At 36.6% G+C, this 23,988-nt stretch overlaps 1 protein-coding gene across 4 annotated transcripts in view; it reads right to left on the minus strand.

Annotated features, from left to right (window-relative positions):
* Positions 1-23,988, minus strand: part of CCSER1 (coiled-coil serine rich protein 1) — a 655,853-nt gene that overhangs the window by 373,170 nt on the left and 258,695 nt on the right. For all 4 annotated transcript variants that reach the window (XM_051789750.1, XM_051789751.1, XM_051789753.1 and 1 more), the window contains exon 6: positions 20,841-21,051. In XM_051789750.1, the coding sequence (XP_051645710.1) occupies positions 20,841-21,051 (211 nt within the window). The remainder of the gene's footprint in view (positions 1-20,840; positions 21,052-23,988) is intronic.

The following is a 23,988-nucleotide window of genomic DNA, read 5'->3' on the forward strand; positions in this document are numbered from 1 at the left end:
AAATCACTAACTCATCCTAAGAAAACAAAGGAAGAAAGACATGAGCTTCAGATGTGACAGACAGAGGACGGGGCAAGCCAATTTACTTCTTCAATAGCTTAGATTTTGTTCCAAATTATCAGTCATAACTTTTGGCCTGGTTTCCAGCCTTCACCCAAGCTACAGGCACATAAGCTATTTTAGACATAAAATTACTTTGCACTATAGGCAATTAGTGAACCCAAGAGGCCACCAGAGAGCTGCACATGATGAATGTAATTGCTAGTAGGAAATCCTGGAGGGTTTTTGACCTTGTTGCTAATTTTTTTTCTTTCTTTCTTTGGGAATACTCTGAAAAGATCACACAGCTGAGACAACATTGTTGCCTCAGAAAGAAATTATGAGGTAATTTACTCATTAAAGAATTAATAGTTTCAGAGGCTAAAGAGTTTATGAACAAGAATGTTAAAAAGATCTTAGGACCAATATATCAGAAATTGTTAATACCAGTGAGTTCAACTAAAAATCTGGTAGGCTTAATGTTCTTTGGGAAAAAAAAAAAAGCCTCAGAAAGGAAAAAAGAACCACATTCTTCAGAAACACAGACCAGTCTCAGGTGGGGAGCATCTGCTGCCTTAAAAGTAACACTGTTCAACACAGATAGAAATAACAGAACCGAAGCAATTCCAGTAACTTTGTACAATTTACCTCCATATTGCTTTCCAAAAATATAAAGGGAAGTTGCTTAAGTCAATAAATCATTGAAGCCATAGGGAAGGATGTACCAAAACCACTGTTGCTCAGCAGGACACTGACACCCTCAGCATTCAACAAGCTAATCTGGGCACTGCCAGCAAGGAGGCTGGAGCAGCCTGGATCTCACATTGGCACTAAGGCTGCCTTAGAATCTATTCAAAGGCTCCAGTGGCTTTTGAAGTTCATGTTGTGCCTAATGGTGTGACAGCTACATTACAAGCTACTCCAAGTTTAAAACAAGCTCCGTTGCATCTAAGCAAGCTGCAGTCACTGCAGTGCAGGTATTTCCTATGTCTGGTCCTGTTCAGTTCAATGTTGACAGTCCCTTTAGACAGGTTTGTATTTTTGTGGTGTGTAGAGAGCTGCTCTGAGGAGGTTATGTCTCCTATACAGAAAGGAAGATTAACTGGCTAAGGGTAGTGCTCCTTCACTTGCATACAGAGAAACTCATAAAAACAAGTGTTAGACAAAAAAAATCCAAAAACAACAACGACAAAAAAAGGTATCAAAGTCTAACAGGAAATGTAATAACAACACTCCTTGGGTAACCACAAAGAACGCTCTGAGCTTCACTGGAGTTTATCACCAGTTATAGTGATAAATATGTATTCACATGTATTATTATGCCCACATTGATGAATAATACTTCACTCCAGCTGCCTATTACACGGAAGGTATTTCAACATCCTCTTGCAGAGCCTCAATAAAAGGAGCATCAAACGGAAGGTTTAATTTTTCATCATCGAACGAACACTCCGATTCCCGTGGGAGGGCTCTCTGCAAAGGCAGGTGGATTGTGCCATCAGAGAAACGCAGCAGACCTATGCCTTGTAATGAAATCAAACAGCTCACTAAATCTAATACACACTCTAGCTGAAATTTGAGCTTCAAAAGCAATAGCCCATAACTTCAGAAATTAAACCTAGCAGAAAAGCACTGATGGTGCTCTTAGATGTACTATTTTAGTGTCATTCTTGCTTCACATGAAAAGCTTCTTCTGAAAGATAGAGCCAAGCTGTGTGGGCTTGATACTGCCATTAAGTCAGGTAACAGCATTATTTTACTACATACTTAAAATGCTGAAAAATGGAGATTTAGTTTCTCATGTCTAAAAGGTAAAAAGACTTCCACATAAACTGAATTCGATAGGTTTTATTTGTGGTTTGTTTCCTTGTTTTGTTTTGTTTGGGTTTTGTTTGTTTTTTTTAAATGCCTGTTCAAGATCTTTTCCCTCGAAAGACAGGTTACAAGAATGAAAGTATAAAAGAAAAAAAAAAAATCTTTCTTTTTTTATATGGAAAACAGAATGCATACCTCCACATGAGTAGCTCTACTGTAGCAAATACACTTAGAGCAAACATTACACCAGCTTTATATTCTTTTGCCCTCTAAAGTACTACAAAACCACAAAATTAGAATCACAGAACAGTTTGGGTTGGAAGGGATCTTTAAATTAGTCATCCAGTCCAATCCCCCTGCAATGAGCAGGGGCATCGTCAACTAGATCTGGTTGATCAGAGCCCCATCCAACCTGATCCTGAATGTTTCCAGGAATGGGGCATCCTCCACCTCTCTGGGCAACCTATACCAGTGTTTCACCACTCTCAGTGTAAAAAATTTCTTCTGGTAGATTGTAGTTGTTTTGACATGTTTGCTTTCTGATTTGAGATTTTGGGAGCAGGTCAGTTCCCTAAATATAAGTACCTCTGAGATATCCTAAAGTATTTAAGTCATATATAGGGTGGCAGATATGACACAGGACACGTAGAAGACTAATGCTCTTCACGAGCTGGAGCGAGAAGATAGATGAGATTACCATAAGGCATAATAAATAGCACTCAACACTTACAGTAAAGGAACTGAAACAAGCCCTTTCAATATTTAAAAATATTTACTTTATGCCTTGCTCATGTACGTAACTTCGAAGAGTGCAGTTTATAATAAGGTTGAAGTCTGCAAGAACTTCTGTATGAAGACTGGATCCCTAAAATACCCTGAACTTGCCATCTCAGAAGGTACAATTTTCAGAGCTCTCATCAAAACTGAAAAACACATGGGAAATTATGACACTGTTGACCTTCAAAAGGAACCTTAAGAATGGTTAGTCAAAAAGAATAATCCTTACTGAGGTTTACATTACATTATTTATCATGCCTTTGTCTTCATCTCTTCATTTTTTACTTCTTGTTGGGTACGGAATTATGAAAATACAGCACAAAAAAATCTCATCTGGCTCACGTAAAGCCCACATTACACTCCAGAAGCCAGTGGAAGTTCTCTGGATTTCTGGAAGAAATTGAAGGTGGCTGAACCCCCATGGTGTTTGTTCAAGTTTTGGTTACATCAAACTATGATAATTCCACACAAACCTGAGTTCCAGCAGGACCGCAGGTTGAAAGCAGAACTGGCACAGCATTTCTCACAGATGGATGAACTCAAAATGCCATTGTCACTCAATCCTATGTTATTTTTTACTTACAGAAATCACATGAGAAAATTTCAGGGCACATACTACCACTCCTAACATTGTTCTTCTCAGAATACAGCGTATTATGTCTGAATATAAACGAATGTTTCCACTGTTGCTATTATATCTTAACACTGCTTTAAAAAATCTCTTTCCATTCTTGTATTCTCATTTCCTTTCTGTGTACATATCATCAAACTGCTCCACAAAGGATGGTTCCTATTCCTTATATTCTGATACTGAAGGATATATCTAATTTTCCATTTCCCACACCTTCCCACTCCTATCCAGTGCCTATAACATTCTCCTTCCCCTCATACACACTGGTATTTTCCTCTCCATACTCTCTCATAAATGGACAGTATCATCTATCGTGCTCAAAATATGCACTCAAATGTCCTTACGTCTTTGGGAGATTCTTTTCAGTGAGGGAAGAAGAGCCTTTGCTATTATTGAACCTACCATTAAAAACAGCTGGTGAAGATCCAATTTTAACCTTTTTTTTTTTTTAAGGAAAAGGTTTGTCTTCTGTTTCCTACCACAATTTTGATCTAGTACCAAAATTAAATATCCTTTCAATGATCTTTCATATTGTCTGCCAGACAGCAGTACACATTGGCTACTCTCTATCCTCCCTCATTGCACTACTTTATTAATGTGATCTCAAGGTCTCCTTCCCTCTTTCATAATTTCTAATTACCTATAGGCAATATTATAAGGAATGTCCATTAGCATAAAGATTATTTTTGGCATGATAAGACTTCCTCCAGACTGAAAATTATATATTTTGCCACCTCTGGGTTTTACCTTAGAGCTTTTAAAAAGTAGCATTCCATGCAAAGAGGTTAGATTTACTACATTCTTTTTTAACTTTATTCCCAGCTATTTTTATAACACTACATTTGAATTTAAAGTTGAAGCTTGCTATCACATATAACGAATGACAGAAATTTAAAAAAGGATAATTTCATCTTCCTTACAGTCAGCAAGAGTGTTTAGAGTTTGGTCTGTCATGCTGTGAAACTGGCTTGGCTCTGCAATCTGCAAATGTACTTCTAAATACCGGAAAAAGTCTGTGTGAGCATCAGGCAGAAAACAAGTTCACCATTTGAAAAGGCTTGTCATTTGAAAATACAAGTAGGACATATGTGGCTCATAAACACAAGCCCCCCCTTGTAGGAAGAAATGTCTAATTAGTCTTCTGTTAGAGCTTATGTATCCTTCAATATTTAAAGGTAAATATTCACAGATGCACCGTAAAGCACACACGTGTATTTATATCACACATTCAAAGGTATTTTTAAAAAAAAAAAAGCCATGTTCCTTGTTCTATGTGTTTGCAAAGCACTAGTAAATGTTGTTTAATTAAAAAAAAAAGGCAGGCTTTTTAGTACATGGAAACCACAGAAGGATGTTAGAATCTGCAGGTGTGCTCTGAGCCACACAGAAGAATAAACTCCCTCCTCCTCCAACCTTACTTGTCCTACCCAGAAATGGCTCTGGTCCAATGACTCCCTTGGTGATTGCGCAGAGGATTCTCCCTTCCTGCCACTGAAGTGTTGAAGCTATACATCAAGAGAAGGCAGAGGTTTAGTTTTCCTGACTTGCAGTTAGTAAAGCAGAACAGGTACACTGCAGGAAATAAGATTTTGTCTCTAAAGAGCCGTAATAGTTTCCCTCTCTTTCCTCATCTTCTCTTGCCCAAAAGAACAGCAAGGCAGGAAATGAAACATCATTTCTCCTTCTGGCTTCCTCTAACTAAGAAGAGCAGTTACCAGCTGCTCCTTGTGTTGACACGTGCTGGAAGACTGATTCTGTCCCAATCCATCTCCTGTAGTCTTGGTACAGAGCAAAATCTATTCCATGTGAGAGAATAGGAAAGCACCAGATTAAAATCTCCTGGGTTTCTATCACCTTTCTCAGAATGAAAAACTGAAACCACTGGAAACATTTGTTAGAAGTTTTTAAACAGCAAGAAGGAGCACTTCAGCAGAATAAATCAAGTTCTCGTCATTTCATATATGGTTTCTAAAACAACTGCTTCTGCTCCCTGAAGGCATTTAATAGTGGACATAGTTTAACAGCTGCTAAGCATGTAAAACTGTCTACTTAAAAATGCCTCTTGGAACTTTCACACACAACTCATTCATCTTCCACATAAACATATTTCATTAAAAAAAAACCACCTATTCCCACCAAGAAATAGCTCAGAGGTAATCTCAGGTAATTTGAGAAGCCTTTTTTTCTGTACACCATAAATCTTAATTCCTTTTTTCCAAAGCTATGTTTGCCTTTTCTTCCTAGGTCTATTGTTTCTGATAATCAGCATCTGATTAAGACCCTTTGTTTTTTAAAAAAAAAAAAAACAACTAACAGTACACAACGACAAATAAGCAACTGCACATGTTCAGGTAGTATTAAAACTCCTGAAGATTCAGCCTAAAGATATGATTTCATTTGAAACTATATATTAATTCAGAATACATACACTAGCTTTTATGCCGCTTTTACTGGAACCTAAGATAGCCTTTTTTCTCTTTCCAAAAATTATTCTATATATATACATGCACTTAAAAATCACTTCAGTTCCATCTCTGAAAGCAATCAACATTAAGTTGTGTGTAATGAAACTATGTGAACATTTCAGCAATAGGGCTTGCAAAATCAAAACTCCATTAATATTTTACAGGATGTAGTATTATTAGGAATACAAGGACATATGTGCCCTAAACAGAGAGCTTTGTGACTTTAGTGATTGATGTTTCTGTCTTTAAACAATGAAGGTGAAAACACAACAAATCCAATGTACATGGTTCCACAGAACAAAGTTTTTAATAGGTCTTTTCAGTCCTACAAAATTCTATAGTAACTGTACAGTAATCTATTAATTTTTAGAGGATAGATTAAAAACTCCTTAACAAACACTGATCTTTCCACATCAAACTCTGTAAAATTTATTTAAAAGGAGATTGAAAAACTCTTTTGGAGTATCTTCTCAATTGATATCTATTATGGTTAATGGAAAGACTTGAACTGACCTTTTATATACCAGATGGTCACTGAAAGATGAATATTACAAAAAGTTATATGCATATGCAGAACAAGAAGCCAGTGACACAGAGGAGAAGAAATTTACTATGAATTAATTAACCATGGATGAAATAAAATAAAAGGGAAATATTGGTATTTTGCAATATTCACAAAACGTTCACCAAATATTCACAAATATTTATAGCATCTACAATCACTCAAGGGAAAAAAAATGCTTAACACACAGATAACAAATGCAGATTAAGAACAGCATCAGTCATGTTCACTGAAGGTAGGCATAATGAGCCTTTTGTCCAAGCCCTATCTGTAATGCAACAGTGCACTGGAGGTAGACATGAGACTGTCATGAATATACCTTTGCAAACATCTAACTTCTAAAACTGGCTTGGCTTGAGAAAGTCTTAAGATTACATTAAAGCATGACAATGCTTATTCCGGTTATAAGTAAAGATGTGTTTTGTAAACAAAATTAGCCTGCACTAACTTGTACTGTACTTCTGTGCTATAATCAATCACATGACAATAGCCACAACAAAGCTTTTTAATTTCCACAGCCAAGGATCTTTTCCTGGTCTAGTCAAAGACAAAACAACTGCACCAGGTAGACTTTAAAAATAAAACTGATGGCGGCACTATTCCCTATGAGTATGTGAAAGAATGGAGTTACAAATCCTGGCCATGCACAGGACAGCCCCAACAGTCACACCATGACTCTGAGAGCATTGTCCAAATGCTTCTTGAACTCTGTCAGGTTTGGTGCTGTGACCGCTTCCCTGGGGAGCCTGTTCCAGTGCCCAACAACCCTTTGAGTGAGAACCTTTTCCTGACCAAAACAATGGCCCTGACACAACTTCAGGCCATTCCCTCCTGTCCTGTCACTGGTTACCACAGAGAAGAGATGGGTACCTGTCCCTCCCCTTCCCCTCATGAGGAAGCCACAGACCACTATGAGGTCTCCCCTCAGTCTCCTCCAGCTGAAAAAGCCAATTGACCTCAGATGCTCCTCATATGGCTTCCCCTCTAGACCCTAAACATACCCATAAATCCATACAGTCATCATTTTCTTTATTTCACTGCAAGAAGTTAAAGTACCACAGTCAGCAGTGTAGGTCCACTATTCAGTGTTACTGAAATCTAAGGTGCTTAAAAACATCATTTTCTAGATAGATGACACTCTATGTAGGAAAACCAGAAGTTAGTCTTAGTGCATGCATTTGCTTTACATACAGGAACAGAAGCAGGAGTATTGTCATCAGAAGTGCCCACTGTGCAGCATCCCATTTAGTTCATGTCAGTTTGGATGGCTGATCCAAGCCAGGCTCTACTGCCTATTTTAGAACTTGCAAATTCAAACTGCCAGACTGACTCTATCTGTTTCATGAAGGCCTTTGTCTCATGCTGCAATTGAGCTGCTGTGTGTTGGAGTGAAGTAGGAAACTGAAATTTGGGCATCTATAGCAAAAGCTGCAACTAGTGATTCTTTGATTACTTATGCTGTAAGACCATGACATGAAGCAGAACAGCATTTGCAACTGAGAAGAATGGTAGATTTCAGATTTGTTATTTTCAGTGAAAATTAGGAATTATTGAAATGCGTCCACATAAAAATCAGAAAAACGCACAAACTACTGTTTGTGTTTGAATTTACTTAAAAAATTAGCCCCGTTTTCATTAATGTAACTATTTTAATTTCAGCTGTACTGTGCCAATCATAGTGTGAAACTAAACACTGCTTTGGTACAAGCAGCTTCTTTGCTGGTATCCAGCAGTACACAATGTCCTCTCCTCTGTCAGTACTACAAGCTATCAATTCATTCTGCTGGGTAGAAACCTCTCTAAATAAAGCTCTGCCTTAAAACCTAATATAGGAAGAAAAATACCCACACATCTTGTTTTAAGTTAAGTCTCATAATCTCACCACTAGCACCCTCCTAACTCAGAATAAATCCTGTATGTTATACAATTATGAATGCCTTGGTTTTTTTTCCTTATCCACTCCTTCTAAGATTTTTTTCCTTCAAAAGCAAGTGAATCAACTTGTCACCATAGTAGTGATGAACAAGAAGGGCCTGAATGATGTCATGGGCCAAAGCCATGAGAATTTCATTGGACAGTATATGAATATTGCACATTACTGCTCCAAAAGCCATCTGGAATAATGGCTACCCCAAACCTTAGTCCTCATACTTTCTCTTATGGTTGGAGCTCATAATCTTACAACAGGAGACAGTTTCTAAAAATACTCAAACAAACAAATAAGCAAATAAACAAAACAAACAAAAAAAAAAACAACCTAAGAAAGCTAAAAAGCTCAGCTGCTTGATCTTATTTCTGGAGTTCATGTAAAACACTTGCTAAAGTGTACACATACAAACCACAGAAGACCAGTAAGACATGACAAGAAGATCCAGAAACAAGAAATAAAGCATATTTCTTCTGAGAAACAAGGGAGAAAGTGTTAATCTTAGTGAAACAGGATTCTTGCAGTACTGGCAAAGTAACTGTCAGGATAAATTACTTGCTTCAGCAAATACCAAATACAGAAGCAGGCTTGTCAGGGTGCCAGACTAGCTCAAACAACCCCCCTTCCAGCAAAGCATTTCTACATTTGGTTCATATTTCATCACTTTTCTTCTGTTTCTATTTTTGCATCTGTGCTTCATTCCCTCTCCTTTGTGCAGCTATATTCCAGATCATGGCAGGAATTTGCAATTTAACATTATAGCCAAGATGGAATAAATGAAGGGGTATTTTGGTGTAACTTGCACAGAATGCCTTTCTGAATGACACACATGAGTAAAGCTATCACTACTTACATTGCATTTTCCAATAAGAAGATCCAAATGAAAAAGTAGTTTATAGCCATGTAAATTTTGATTATTCTGACACACTGAAAGAGCTCCAGAAGAACACGCATTTTGATTTCCCAGTATGTCAAAAAAGGCTCATTTCTATCTGTACTCCACAGAAAATGGAATAAAGTTCTACATTGTAACCATGGCACAAATGGAATCTGAAAAAAAAAAATCAGCACAAGAATAATATGCTCTTATATCTATTTATAAACTGGTTCTACTACATGAACAAACGTGAACAATGCAAGTTAGCACTGGCTTTGAATCTATCACCACATACATGCTTTTCCAGCTCTGATGGAAACATATTCCATAAGACACTGTACCAAACTACCACAATCTCAATTTGTTTCCAGTAGGATCTGCAAGACCACACAGGTATCTGTCCACAGTTCTGAATATCACTTACAAACAAAGATCAATCAGTGATCAACTGATTACAATTCATTTAAACACTACAGAGAATACAGCATTATGCAATGACAATATTACAGGACCAAAGTTCATCCAAAACTCTTTTTTTCTCTAAGATTTAAATATTGTCAAGATACTTAAAAATGTCTCTCTAAGAGCCTTTGTGGTATTCTGATGGAGATACAGAGGGGGAAAGAAACTGCATAGTATCAAAATAATAAGAAGACTATGCTGTACTACTTCTAATATTAGTATACTAGTATACTGTATTTTATACTAATTCTTACTAATCCTAGACAATTAAGTTGTACATAATGCAAGTCCTAAAGTGACTAGAACATGAGAAAATAATTAATCCAAATAATACTATATAATTATGTTTTTGTAAAAGCTGGGATATAAATAGTAAACAATTATATTTTGAGCCAATAAATTACCCTTATAAATTGCTCAAGAAGCTGGCAAAATATGCCATAAATATGAGATAAACAAAAAGATGCTGAAGCTGTGGAAAAAAATCAATTATCTGGGTATATAAACAAACCAACAGCCAAATAAGTGCACAGTATGAGCAAACTACAGCATATGGTAAAATATGGCCTGCAGAACTGCCAGACAAAATATACTGATGAAGTTTGCATTGTCAAAACATAATGACATGTTAATAAAGATAGATATATCTAAGAAAGAGCTTAATCACAAAAGTCAAAAGAAATACATTAAAAGTTCATACTCATTAGAAAATTTAGTTGTGAAAGAACAGTTCAATGACAGAATGACATAGGTTAGGAAAGCCCAGTACCTAAACAACAGTCCAAGAAGCACATATTTAAAAGTACTTTGCATTTGAAATTATATAACAAATTTTTGGTATGGGTTCAGTTTTTAGCAGAAAATTCAAGGCAACCATCAGCAGGAAACAGAGGCATATTTTAGGTATATCTGTAAGAACTGTATAGTTATGCACGTATCACAAAGCCACATTTATCTTTGTAAGGAGTTTATTGTAAAAATATATAAATAATTTACAGCTACACACCCACATTTTACCCACAGACACACACACACAATCACAATATAAAAATACAGTCAGGTCCACCAGAATATGAATTATAATGACAACCACATACAAACAGGAACTATGAGTACAAATCCATTTTGATGTCACTATTTATTTGTTCAGGGAGTCCAAAGCTCACACACATAAAGGCAGAGCTCTCCATCTCAGTGAGTTTTGAAAAAGACCTTCAATGAAATAAAGAACTAGACAGCATACAGTTATGACAGCTGACTGGTTTTACAAAGGTCAGTATAATTAGCAGTATTTTTATCCTGGATTATCTTAAACTTTACCTTTAATGTTCAGTTTGAGAACCCCAAATAAGCTAACTCTCTCTTTCAATATAAAAGTAGTCTATACAAGTAGGATACAAAGTTCTTCCTCTCTGAATGGGCAAATTAGGAAAGGTCCCACTTTTGTGGGAGATTTGCTTACATCTTAAGTGATTATTTTGGTTAAATCTTTTAGCTATAAAACATTCAGACACATTAAACTGTTTCTCTCTATATGTACCATGCCAGTTTGTGTTTTTTTAAAGCAATCACTGCTCCATAGCACTGTGCATGAGAACCCAAATATCAGGCAGACTAGGAGTACAAGCTTAAGACATCAGCTGATCCAAAGCTGCCTCACAAAGTACAGAGAGAAAACAAAAAAAAAAGGGTTGGGGACTGGTGAGAAAAGCAAAAGGACTGACACAAACACTGCTTGCTCTCTCTGTGCTATTGCCAGAAATTTATTAGCAGCAGAGGTCTTGCACAGATGAGTAGGACTGGCATGGCTACACACTGGAGATTCAAGCATTTATTTCACCATGGATCTAATTTCATAACATAGTTAAATGAAATGTGAAGAACAATTTTTTGAGAAGATTTTGCATGGGTTGGCAAGTTAACAGAAACCTGCTCCTCTTTTTCCATGGTGGCAGTTTATTGCTGTGACCTGAGAGTTGTTTTCCTCATATTAGAAGAAAATCTAAAAACAAAACAAAACCCAAAAAAACCTCACCATGATGATTTGCCCAATAGAGATACTAGAATATAAGTGATCCTTGGCTAGTTGTTCATTCTATTTATCCCTACCCTACTTAAAAGAGGTAAGTCATCAAACTGTATCCTTGCTTAGCTGCTTTATGACACATTCAGTTTATACTGAGGCAACATCAGTTTTTTAATCTGTATTTGCTCCTATCTAGATTATCTTCATACAGATTTGACACAAGAGCTGTTGATAAAAAGAAGAATTCTCCCTTTTAAGCTTGCAAATAAGGATATTGTTTTTACCTGACACCTTTCCAATATTTTAGATTTAGTCTAGGAGGGAAAACAGAGGACAGTTTTCAATTTCAATTAAAAAAAAACAAATTCCTAGGCATGAGCTAAGTTTGCATTTTACATTCATGAGCTCTTAATCACAAGAATGATTACTGTCTCTGTAAAGGGAACTCACCATTAACAAGAAAATGTAAGGAGAAAGATGAAGGGAGCAGCATTCTGTGCTATTTCACACCCAGCTGAGGCTCTGACCAAAGGCAGAGAACTGCTGTACTTATAATATTAGGATATATTAAGGAGAGAAATACAGATCGTTGGACATATGCAATATTTCTTTAGAGACAGCATGTATTCATGAAAAATACATGTGCCTCACTCTGGACAATTACAAAACCAGGTATAGAATATGTCTCTGATGTGCAATTTCTAAATCCTTTTCCAAAACAATGTTTCTTTTTCTGTCACTGGGATTCATCACGTAAGTCTTCAAACAAATCACTTCATCTTCATGAATTCAAGTGGAGCCAGACTGCACAAAACCAGCGCTATTATTTTTGTCAAATTCAGAATTATAGAACAGTCCAACTCCCCTGCAGTGAGCAGAGACATCTCCTGCCAGATCAGGCTGCTCAGTTGTAAGCATGCTATATCAGCATTTTTCATATCTTATCTTTCTTCCACTAGAAAAATGATCAGCACTGTTCTGATAACCTGGGCTACAAAGTAATGGAATGCACTGTGCAGAGAAAGCATTAAACAAATCTGCAGCACAGAGCTATGCCAACATCCAGCTATGCTGTGAACTGTGAGAATTTCTCCTGCGACTACACGAGCACTTGATTTAGAAATTCTGGATGATTAGGGGATAACTAAGATATCAAATTTAATTTCTGGAAAACCATCTTTATAATCATATATGAACACAAATATTGAAATGAGTAACTATATGCCCAGCTGGGACTCCACTACCTGAATACGAGACTTACACTTTTATCTATGATATTTTATTCTTCTTGTACATCCATTTACAGCAGCAGTTGCATATTATCAGTTTTACTGCTTTATCTATAGAACCAGTCACTTTTCAGTGTCAAGAAAACTCTGAAGGCTATCATGAGGAAGAAAAAAATCTTAATACAGTGGGTATATAGGACTGTAAAACTTCAGAAGTTGAGAAACTGTATAGATGAGGACAATTCTTTTTGCTTTTAACTTACTGCAATTTGAAGGCAATGGCACCAGCTATAAACCTCATATGAAGTGCTCTTTATAAATTCCAAAAGTGTTTGACAAGTTGGTACTTTCATATCTACAACTCCAGTAAATGTGCAGGAAAATCAATTATAGTGCAGCTTAGGTGCCGTGCACTCATTTTCATCCCACTCCTATTTCCAACTGTTTTTTTCTTTAAGAAAATGGATAACTTATTGGGAAAATTGTTAGATCTGGCAGTATTATTCATTTTCTTATCATAAACTCTTCAATCTACCCTCTGTCATGTAACTCAAATTACTTATGAGCTCTAACAACTTAGTATAATCAATTCCTTCTACAGCCTTTTGCAGACATTCTGGATTTCTTCCACTGCCTGCTCATAATTTCGTAATGCACTCTTTGGTATTTGTAGATTTATCAGAAAATGCAACTGGTGTGATCAGCTCCACTGCCAAGGAGCGTCAGGTGAGCTTTAGCTGAGTGACCTGCAGCAACTGATCAAAACCATGGCAGTACTAAATGACAAAATGGTTTCAGTTTTGTAACTGTTACAATTTCATGGTCTTCAGCCACAGGTTAATCACAGCCAATTGCACAGAACTGCTGATGTAGGGACATTACATATTAATAGGGTTACTATTTTTAATGCCTCTCTGCAAGGTGCTCTTAAGACCTGGCTGTTGAGGAGGCTGGAGCAGTACGTTATGCAAATCCATGCTGACCTGGAGCACATTGCACTGCCCTATGAAAATGTTTCATTCTGGTAACCACAGGAGAAACAAGAAAGAACCAATCACTTGCCTTCCAAACACATGGAGTACACACATATGTATCACCACCACCACCTCCATGCAGGAGAGAATAATGTTTCATGGTGACTCTGGTTCCACTAAGGCTGCAGCGCACAGACATATGTAATCTACAAACATTAAGCCACTAGGTCATCAGCAGATCACACAGAACATAAATGGACCTAAGAAATTTTCCAATTTCAGTATTAAAAGTTAAGAGTATTCATTTGAGACTGATAATCGCAAAGTGGGGCTCAAAAACACTTTGAATGTGGCCTTTTAAAGAACTTTGTCGTGAGCATGGGCAATGACATGAACTGATAACTGAGTTGAACCATTTCAGAAGATTTTTTTGTTGAGTCAAGATTAGTGTGACTTCGCAGGAGCCAAAAGCTGTGTGCCCATCCCAGCCTGTAACCTCACACTCTGAATTACTCATAGAGTGTCAGGAGAGCAAATGAACACACTTTCAATGTAAAGTACAAAGACCCTTGAGGGAATCCTTAAGAGAAAAGGAGTCCAGAAAGGTTGGATATTCTTCAACAAAGAAATCTTAGTGGCACAGGAACAGGCCATCTCCACATGCCAAAAGACAAACTGGCAAAGAAGAAGACCAGCCTGGCTGAGCAGAAAGCTTTGGCTGCAACTTAAGAAAAAAAGGGAGTTTGAGACCTTTGTAAGGAGAGGCAGGAAACTCAGGAGGACTTCAAAGATTTCAAGAGGTTATACATGAAGAAAACTAGAAAGGCCAAAGCCCAACTAGAACTTAATCTGGCTACTACTGTAAAAGACAAAACCAAAAAAGTTTCTATAAATACATTAACAACAAAAGGAGGGTTAGGGAAACTCTCCATCCTTTACCAGATGTGAGGGGAAACAAAGTGACAAAGGATGAGGAAAAGGATGAGGAACTTAATGCCTTCTTTGTCTCATTCTTTAAAGTCTTTAATAGTAAGATCAGTTGTCCTCAGGGGCAACCTGGACCCTTGAGCTGGAAGACAGGGACAGGAAACCTCCATAAGCCAAGGGGAAATGGCCAGTAAGCAGCTACACCTGTTACACATGCCCAAGTCTATGGGGCCAGATGGGATCCAACCAAGAGTACTGAGGGAGCTGGTGGAGCAGTTCACCAAGGCATTTTCAGTCATTTACCAGGTGTCTTGGCTCATCAGGGAGGTCCCAGTTGAATGGAGGTTAGCAAACATTATGCCCATCTACAAAAAGGGCTGGAAGGAGGCTCCAAGGAACTCCGGGTCTATCAGCATAGAGTTGGGTGGGAGTCTGGATGTGCAGAGGGATCTGGACAGGCTGGATTTGGATTGATGGGCTGAGAATTGTTTGAGGATCAACAAGGCCAAGTGCTGGGTCCTGCGCAACAACCCCATACAGCACTATAGGAGCGTGGAAGAGCGGTTGGAAAGCTGCTTAGCAGAAAGGGACCTGGGGGTGCTGGTCAATGATTTCTGAGGCATATTCAGCTAAGAAACCTAAGAAATAGGACTTTAATTACAGCATACAACCTGTTTCAGAGTATACTAAGTTCAGCATACATAATGACAATGTTTGAGCTGGTGCTTGCCCTATGAAGTGTACCTAAAAATTATGGGGGGGGGGGGGGGAGAGGGGAAAGTTTTCATGTAACTTGAGAACATCTAACAACATAGCAAACACTGAGTTTGTTTGTTGTTATTAAATACCTTATAATGAATAATCTTAGAGTAAAACATCTTCACTGTGAAAGTGAATAACAGATTATATCCACCAGTTCCCACTATTCTCCATTACCCTGACATATACTCCTAGAAAATACACACAAAGTGTGAAAATGGGGGGTTCTGCTTCTGTCTTTGCAAGTAGCTGGGCATGGGTATGCCAATGCATATTTTCAAGTGAAAAAGCAATTTAATGTGATAAATTTAAATCCTATTACTAAATCTAGTACATTTTTATTATTAGTTATTTAAATTTATGGGTATATGCAGTGTCAACACACCATGAAATGAAGGAATTACCAATTTCCAGCATGAATTACTTGATAAAAGGGACTGTGTTAAATGCAGAGTTGTTGAATAAATCAGCAATGCTACAGTGGTTAATTACAAAGTTACTTAAAGGAAAAAAACCTGCAGTCTTTTACAGTGTATTAAACTTGCAATTGGTTCCTAGAGTGGCTAGCACAATATTAGCAAACACAATACATTTCATAGTGGACTGCAGGAAATGCTTTCATGTCTTTAAAAACCATAGTTTAAGGCCAATTCTATATTGCTTAGCAATCAGACCACAAAACATTGGAAGCAACACTTAGCTTTCTCTTAGTACTTTCCATTAGTAGATTGCAAGTGCAGCATAAAAGAGGACTCTATAATTATGCTTATTTTACTGATGAGGTGAAAGATGCACAGGGAGAAGTAATGTACCCAGTGATATCTGACAGACTAATTGCAGACTGAGTGGTCTCACTCTGCCCCCCTAATCTCAGGCAGCTCTCAGGGCCAGACTCACAGCAATTTTAACCTCATTTTCCACATTTCTCTTTTTTCTTTTTTTCAAGTGTAATCTAAAGACACTGTATTGGACCCATTAAGTTTTAATGACAGCCACAGACAGCTGCAATTTCCCTCAGTAAAATAAATGATTAATTAGTAAAACACAGTATGCAATGTATGTCCAAAGTGACTTATTCCTATTGCTAATTGTAGGAATTAGCTAAAACTCTACAGCCTGCATGCTGTTTTGCAGAGCTCCAAAAAAAGCATGGGCATGCACTGAATAATTTATATTCCAAATTACACAAACATATAGGTAATGTATCTTAATTTTCTAGATTAGCAACCAGTAAGGTCACTTCTGATAGCCCCATAAAAATATACAAAAGTAGAATTACGTAGCTGATAAACCATATATTTCATAAAGAATACAGGGAAAATATGACCCGCAGAAACAAGCCTAAAGTATGGAACAGCATATTGGGGAAAAAAGTGGCAGAGATTAAGTTAAAGAGCAGTTCAGAGCAGAAAAGTCTGTCTGAAGTCAGAAAGCAGAGAATCCATTTCTTAGGAGTGGGCAAACCTACCAATGCAATCCATCCAACTCCCTATTTTTTCCCTTTTTTCTTTTAAATGAGAGGAGTCATCACTGACAAAAAGGTCAACACTGTTAGACTTTAAGGGGGGAAAAAAAATTTCAAACCAAAACCCAAACAGTTCAATAAACATCAGAGAGCTGGAGAGAAAAGACAGACCAAGAACTACTTGTAAATCACAGGCAGGCTACATGATAGCTTGTATTGTCTTCTAGGCTGAAGTGGCTTTTATCAAGCTGCCCATGATGCTAATCTCTAGTAATACTTTTTCATGAAATGATGAAGCCCACAAGCCTTCATTATGCCATTATTGCAGATCTGTCTGTTAGAAATGGAACTACCATGAGAAAAAGCTGCCGAAGGTAATTCGAGATATTTTCTGGACCGCTTGGTGGATTGCCTACTTTCCTCACTTGCCAGGGTCCTTCAGACTATCTTCAGCTTTGTTCAATGAAGTTTTCAAAACACTAGGGGACAATCTGCCTTATGAGACTGGCACAGCCAAAACTATAAAGAGTTATTAGTAGACATTTTCAAGGCTTTTTCACTGAAACTGAAAAGGTAATTAATTCTCTTAATTGAACGATCATTCATTAGCCTTTTACTAAATAACATTCTCAATCTTGCAAGTTACTGCCATGTCTTCAATTTCCATTTTCAAGATAAGACTAATAACAAGCTAACTCACTGCTTTATAAATCTGCAGCACAGTACAGCATACATTGCATGCAGTTTTTCCATTTAGATTCTTCAATTACAAGCAACTGCAACAAAAAAAAGCATATTTTACTAGCTAGTATTACATTTTGGCAGATCATAATTAAATTATTCCTTAGAAGCGGTGTTCAGTGCTTAAGAAGAAGGATTTTATTGAATAATAGGGCTAATATTTTAACTGAATTAGCATGTTATTTTTCAACAAAGAGGTGTACACTACTGTAATTCCTTCTTCTATAGGTAATATCAGCTATAAAACAGAAATACTGCAGCCTTTTTTCTGGTAACCCGTGTAATTTTCCCCGTGTAGTTTGTATGCTCTGTATGTTTTTTTAAGTGGATGAAAACGTGACATATTATTATTTTTCTAAATAATCTTAATTTATATTTTTAAATAAAATATATCACTTCTATACCATATAAGCCTGTGAGACACTATGTTTCACTACATCTAAAAATATTTGAGCATTCCATGGTAAGGAAAGAATTTTTCTTTTATATCTTTTGTTCTGTACTGTTGTGAGTTTGATTTATAATACTGGTTGGGGCAAAAGTGATTTCTGGATGAAGAAATTACATCTAGTTGCAATGGAAGTAGGGTATCTTCTCCATGGAAACTGTCTGCTAAATATGCTCAGATGACTTATTTATCAGATTCTTCAATACAGTATTTCAATTTGATTGGATTATATTTTCCTGTAATCTTTGACTAATAATTTAAAAGTGACGTAAATGCATAAATGTCTGTATTTCTGAAAATAATCAAGTTGTGTCATTTCAATGTAAACTGCTAATATATTTCAAGGTCATCTTTTCTTTGGTTGTTCAGACTAGTTACTCATGGTGTTTTGAATCATATTCTGGGTTTGGCTTAATTCTTACTAACTCTTAATAACACCTACGGTGTAGTGCATGAGTTTGTTAACCATGAAAACTGTGCAAACCTCGAAAAGTAATTATGTTTCAAAAATTAGCACATGTATTTATATCAGTAGAACTGAAATATTGCACTACATAATAAAGAGCTATTTCTCATGTGGGGATACTAAGAAGTACACTCCCATACCATTTTATAGCATTCTTCATAACTTTTCTATCACTGACATTACACAAGCCATTCATTGAAAACTGAAATAGAACTCAAGGCAACAAAACTTTTCAATAATCATCAGATTGGTGATTTCATTCTGGCCAAGTAAGAAGTTTTTCTAGTACGTAGCTAAGAAAATGTGTAATTCTATCAAGATATTAGATCTCAAAGGTGCTGATAAACAGCGAGTTAAATTCCAGCACATCTAATATGGAATTAGAAAAAAGCCATTTTGATTTCATAAGGCAAGACAAAAAAGAAAAGCAAAGGACAAAGACACACTTTGTAACAGTCAGGTGGAGAGATGGAAATTATATGACACAAAGGAACAAGTAAGCAAAAGACTGAATGATTAAGATGACAAACTAAAATCAGCGAGTTACATAAGGAGAAACTAGTAAGCAGAAATGAAATTCCAGCGAGTTGCATGAAGTACCTTGTGTTTCTTTTGTGCAGATCAACTGGCAAATTTTCTTAAAGATGAAGTAGTATAAGGTACAACATATTTCCATATAGAAAATAACAGTAGATTCTTAGACAAGCTTAATCAAACCTGGTAAGTTAAAACTAAAATTCTTATGCTTACCATCATGGTAAGGAAGAACTTTTCTGAGTGTAATAGAATTATTCACATTAGAAGCAACAGCGAACGCTGCCAATGTTAACACCTGAATGTTACAACGGCTATGGCATGTAGTATCATAATTCTTATTATTTCCAGATAAAATGAGGTTATAAATCCTTTAAGTTCACTCTATATTCTGACATTATATAAGAAGGAACTGATGGAGAACTAATGACTTCAATTCTGGATTCAGCAAAACAGGAGTGCATTAAGAATCCCAATAGCATACATGAAGCTTCTAGAGAATCGAAGGAAACTGGAAAGAGGCTTGCCATCAAGCAAAAAATTTGATTTAGAAGGACTGATTGAAAAGTATCATGGGTAAATGCTAAACATAGTTTATCAAACAAAAGGCTGACAAACCTTTTCAGACAGAGTAGCAATTGGTTGAATTTAGATACAGATGACCAAGAAGTGAGCAGTAAAAAACCCCTAAACTTCTATTTGGTCTTTATTGTATGATGAAGCAGACTGCAACAAGAGAAATTCTGTTCACATCGTAGGGAACAAAAATACAATGATGTAGTCAAATATTGGAATGCTTACCCAGAGACAATATGGAAACGCCATTTAAAGTACCAAAAGTTTAAGTGGGCAAGAACCTGAGCAACCTGTTCTGAGCTGGCCTTGCTTTGAGTAGAGGAGGGGGACCACCAGAGAGCCCTCTGAACATAAATTATTCTGTAATTCTATGAACTATATAGATAAAAAACAAACAAAAAAAATTATCTTTCTTGTAGATCTCAAAGATAACACACACTGCAATTCACAAACATGAAGATAAAAGTTTGTAATACAAACCTGAGTCAAGGCTCCACAGCTGGAAAGTACCAAAAAAAAAATCCAACACAATAATAATTTGATTTCCCTAAATTTCTAAAGGGAAACAGATACAAAATAAAATTTTTAAAGAAACACCAGCAGTCCATAGGGGAAGTAGGAGAAACCAGCAGGACAGGACAAGACGTGACTCTTGCAACTGTTAGGAATGGCCTACAAAAATCTGATTTCAGACATCATTTACAAACTCAAGCTGGTAAAACTATAGTACTCTTAGTTAAGAGAATTTTTTTTTTCTTAACATCTCTCCTCTAAATAAATTGCATGTGAGTTCGTAATGGTTAACAAATGCAGTAAGAAAACTGAAAAGCCCTAAAATACTAGAAGAAAACCATACAACATATTTTGATCTAAAGCAGTTGGTCTCTCCTGCCTTCTTTTTGCAGCTCAAGAGAAGCTTTACACTTTGGAAGCCAAGATGGCAGTATCAATTAAATTCTGTTATAGTATAAACTTCCTGACCTGCACCATGTTGAGGCATGACTATTTATACTTCTGCATCAATTCCATATATTCAAGACATATTAAAAGGTATAAAGTCATAAACTTTACTGACCCTTTTCTGCTGCTTAGCTCATTAATGCTGAAAGATATTAATCTAACAAATAAGTGGGTGATTACCTCTTGAAGAACCCTCTTCATTTTCAGAAGCAATGTCTTTACAGCTGTGCAGTCTTGCAGCATCAATCTGAAGGGCAAAGATTCAATGCCTCCGCCTTCTTCTAGACCGGTGAAAGGCCACTCCACGGATGGGCTTCCAGCCAGCTGGCTAACACGAGGGTACCTGGCTTCTGCTTGGTCTACCTCCTTTGACAGCTTCAGAGATAGGTTCCTGACAAGAGAAAACAGAAAGATCAACACTAAAATATGAAAAAGAAAAAAACCAACTTAATAATTTGGGGAGATTAGTTCCTTTGAGTTTAAAGACGCACAACACATTCACTTTTCGAGCCTGTTAGCGTGAATGGCCTTTAGAAAATACATATAGCCATATGGTGTTAGCAATAAAATACACATTTATAAATGTACCATATTCTACAGGAATTGAAACCATGCTCTATCTCATGCCCTTCAAAAGAAAGCCATTTTCTTAAAACAAAATATCCTATGGGCAAAACTGCTACGGGTCTATTTTATTACAGTTCAGCTTCATGAAAAAATGAATCTGTCATGCACTTTCAAAATCTAAATCAAATCACATTCTTCCATATGCTTTGACTTAGAACTCAAGAAGAAAAGAAAACTGCAAAAAAACCCTCACTTCTGGGCTGGCGTCGTGACTTAAGATGAACCTGCTATTGTATAAAATGGAATTCAAAATTTAACTAATCTCTACTCACTCTGAAGTTCAGTTATTACCAAAGCTACATAAGCAGAACATGAAATAAAACATTAAGTTGTGGTTGAGAATCCACTAAAGGCACAGAAAGATTCAGAAATATTTTGATGGCCTTTGGAGGTAACGAAAGACCATTATTTTGCTGTATACATACTCCCTTCCTTTAATATTAGAGCAAGTTACGTACAAGACTTTCACATGATGAAGAAAGTGCAGCAAACACCAACAAGATGGTGAGGGGGGCTGGAGTGCACACTAAATGAGGAAAGGTTAAGAGAGCCAGCTTTGCTCACTCTTCCAAAGAGGAGAAGTGAGTCTCATTGGTGACCAGAGCAGCGTTTCCACTAGGAGGGTTCAAAAATTATGGAGCCAGGTTATCCTTAGGGATGCACAGTAATAGGATGAAAGACAACAGACAGAAGATAGAATACAGGAAATTGTGACTAGATATAAGAACTTTATTTATTTACTGACTTATCTTTTACCATGAGGATGGTCAAACAAAGGAACAGAGGCTCAGAGATGCTATTGGACACCCACCCTTGGAAATATTCACACTATGCTGGGACAAGCCCCTGAGTAACCTGCTGTATTTGGAACCGCTTTTAGCAAGAGGTTGACAGAGAGACTTGCATAGGTTCCCTCCCACCTGTGTGACTCTGTAATCTAGAGGTCAGACATTCTATCTGCCACAATCAGCCCAAAGTTTAATTGTAGAAAAACAGAGGTTGCTTGACATTTTGGTGGAAGAGAATGCAACTAAAAACAGTAAGGATTTTTCTGGCATGAAAGCATTCACAACTTCAATGCTGCACCTATTTGGCCCTCTGACCAGCAGGGGAAAAAGGACAAATCTGAATGGAGAATAAATCTGAGAATGTGGTCTCACCATGCAATAGTAGTATATAATTACTACTAAATTATAAAGTGTGGTAACAGCAATGCATGACATCCACATTCATACTAAATTAATTCAGTACAATTAAAGATGTTAGCATAAGCGGTGAAGAAAATGACAATTTTTATTCATTTAATGGATTGTTCCAATTTTCATGCAACACAAAACTGATTCTGCCATAATTTAGAAGGACAAAGAATATTTTTCACATTAAATTTTCCTTAGTTAGTTTTGTTTTTATAGGATCCACATACAAAAATGGATTAATGTGATTTTTTTAAGAAATTCCAAATGCTATACAAAAAAAAATTGCAAATTAGAATACTAGAACTATCTTTTAAGGATGGTTCATTTTCATATTTTGCAAGCTATGTAATACGCAGTAATGAGAACATGTTATATCAAGCAATGTACCACAGGGACCACATATATGGACAGATACTCATGCTGGTCAATGGAACTAAATTTTTTTTTAATCTAGGCTTTTCAAGACTCTCCTAAAAAACAAAATTAGTCTGTTTTAATTTTTAAGTGCACTGAAACAACTTTGAGCAGAATATTTTGCATCCTTTAAAACAATAATGTGAGGTACATGGTAAAGTTGCTTTTGATTGAAGGATATTAAACCACTGCTTTTTCATAACCTCTACAGGCATCCTAAAAGGGTAACATCCTGACACTGAGAAAGGACCAATTTAAGACCTGTTGCCTATCAGAAAGAGTCTTTTATCACATATTATCAGGAAGAAGAACCTGGTATCACCAGCCATACCAAGTTCCCCAGCGACAAGGACATAAGCAGTACTCTTGGAAAACTATCTTCCTCTCTTATATGGAAGAGATAAAGTGTTTGTGTATAAGCTACAGATGCACTGGAGATACAGCAATTCTGAATTTCAAATAAAAAAATATTTTTGATTATTTTGGTGAGCTTTATGTTGACATCGCACCACTCAATACATGAATTTACTATCTTTTCAAATACAGAGTCTTGTACTAAAGTATGAAAAGTACCATAATAACATATTACCACTCACAGTCATAAGAGTTTAAAATCTAACTCAGTTGCTACTGAAAAAGAGTGACTCAAGAGTTGGTATACAATGAGTATTCAGATAATGTAATCCTTTCTGATAGTCCAGATGTACTTTAACTGACTTGTGACAGAAAATCTCTTCACTGTCTGATACAACTCATTCTACCTGCTGCAGAAAAAAGCTCCTTTTAAATACATTTCAGAACTGATCTTTCATTAAGTTCATTATTAACAATGTCTAGGTGGTCTGTTACAGGATTATTACAGTAATCCACTGCAGTTTATCTCAATGAAGCAGTAGAGATTTAGCAGGGGGGAAAGTCCTCAGTAAATAAGAAGTTTGACTTTATTAGTAAAACATCTCTTAACCTCTGAAGTTGGAGAAGGAGCTGGTTCTTCAACTAGTAGTGCAGGATCTCCTTACAAGATGGGCCAGCACCCTCCACCTTCCAAATATGTATTTACTGTAATAAAAACATTTCAGAGGCAAATGTTA

The sequence above is a fragment of the Manacus candei genome, unplaced genomic scaffold (assembly GCF_025592945.1).
Source record: "Manacus candei isolate 608988 ecotype Guabito, Panama unplaced genomic scaffold, ASM2559294v1 h1tg000028l, whole genome shotgun sequence".
NCBI lineage: Eukaryota > Metazoa > Chordata > Aves > Passeriformes > Pipridae > Manacus > Manacus candei.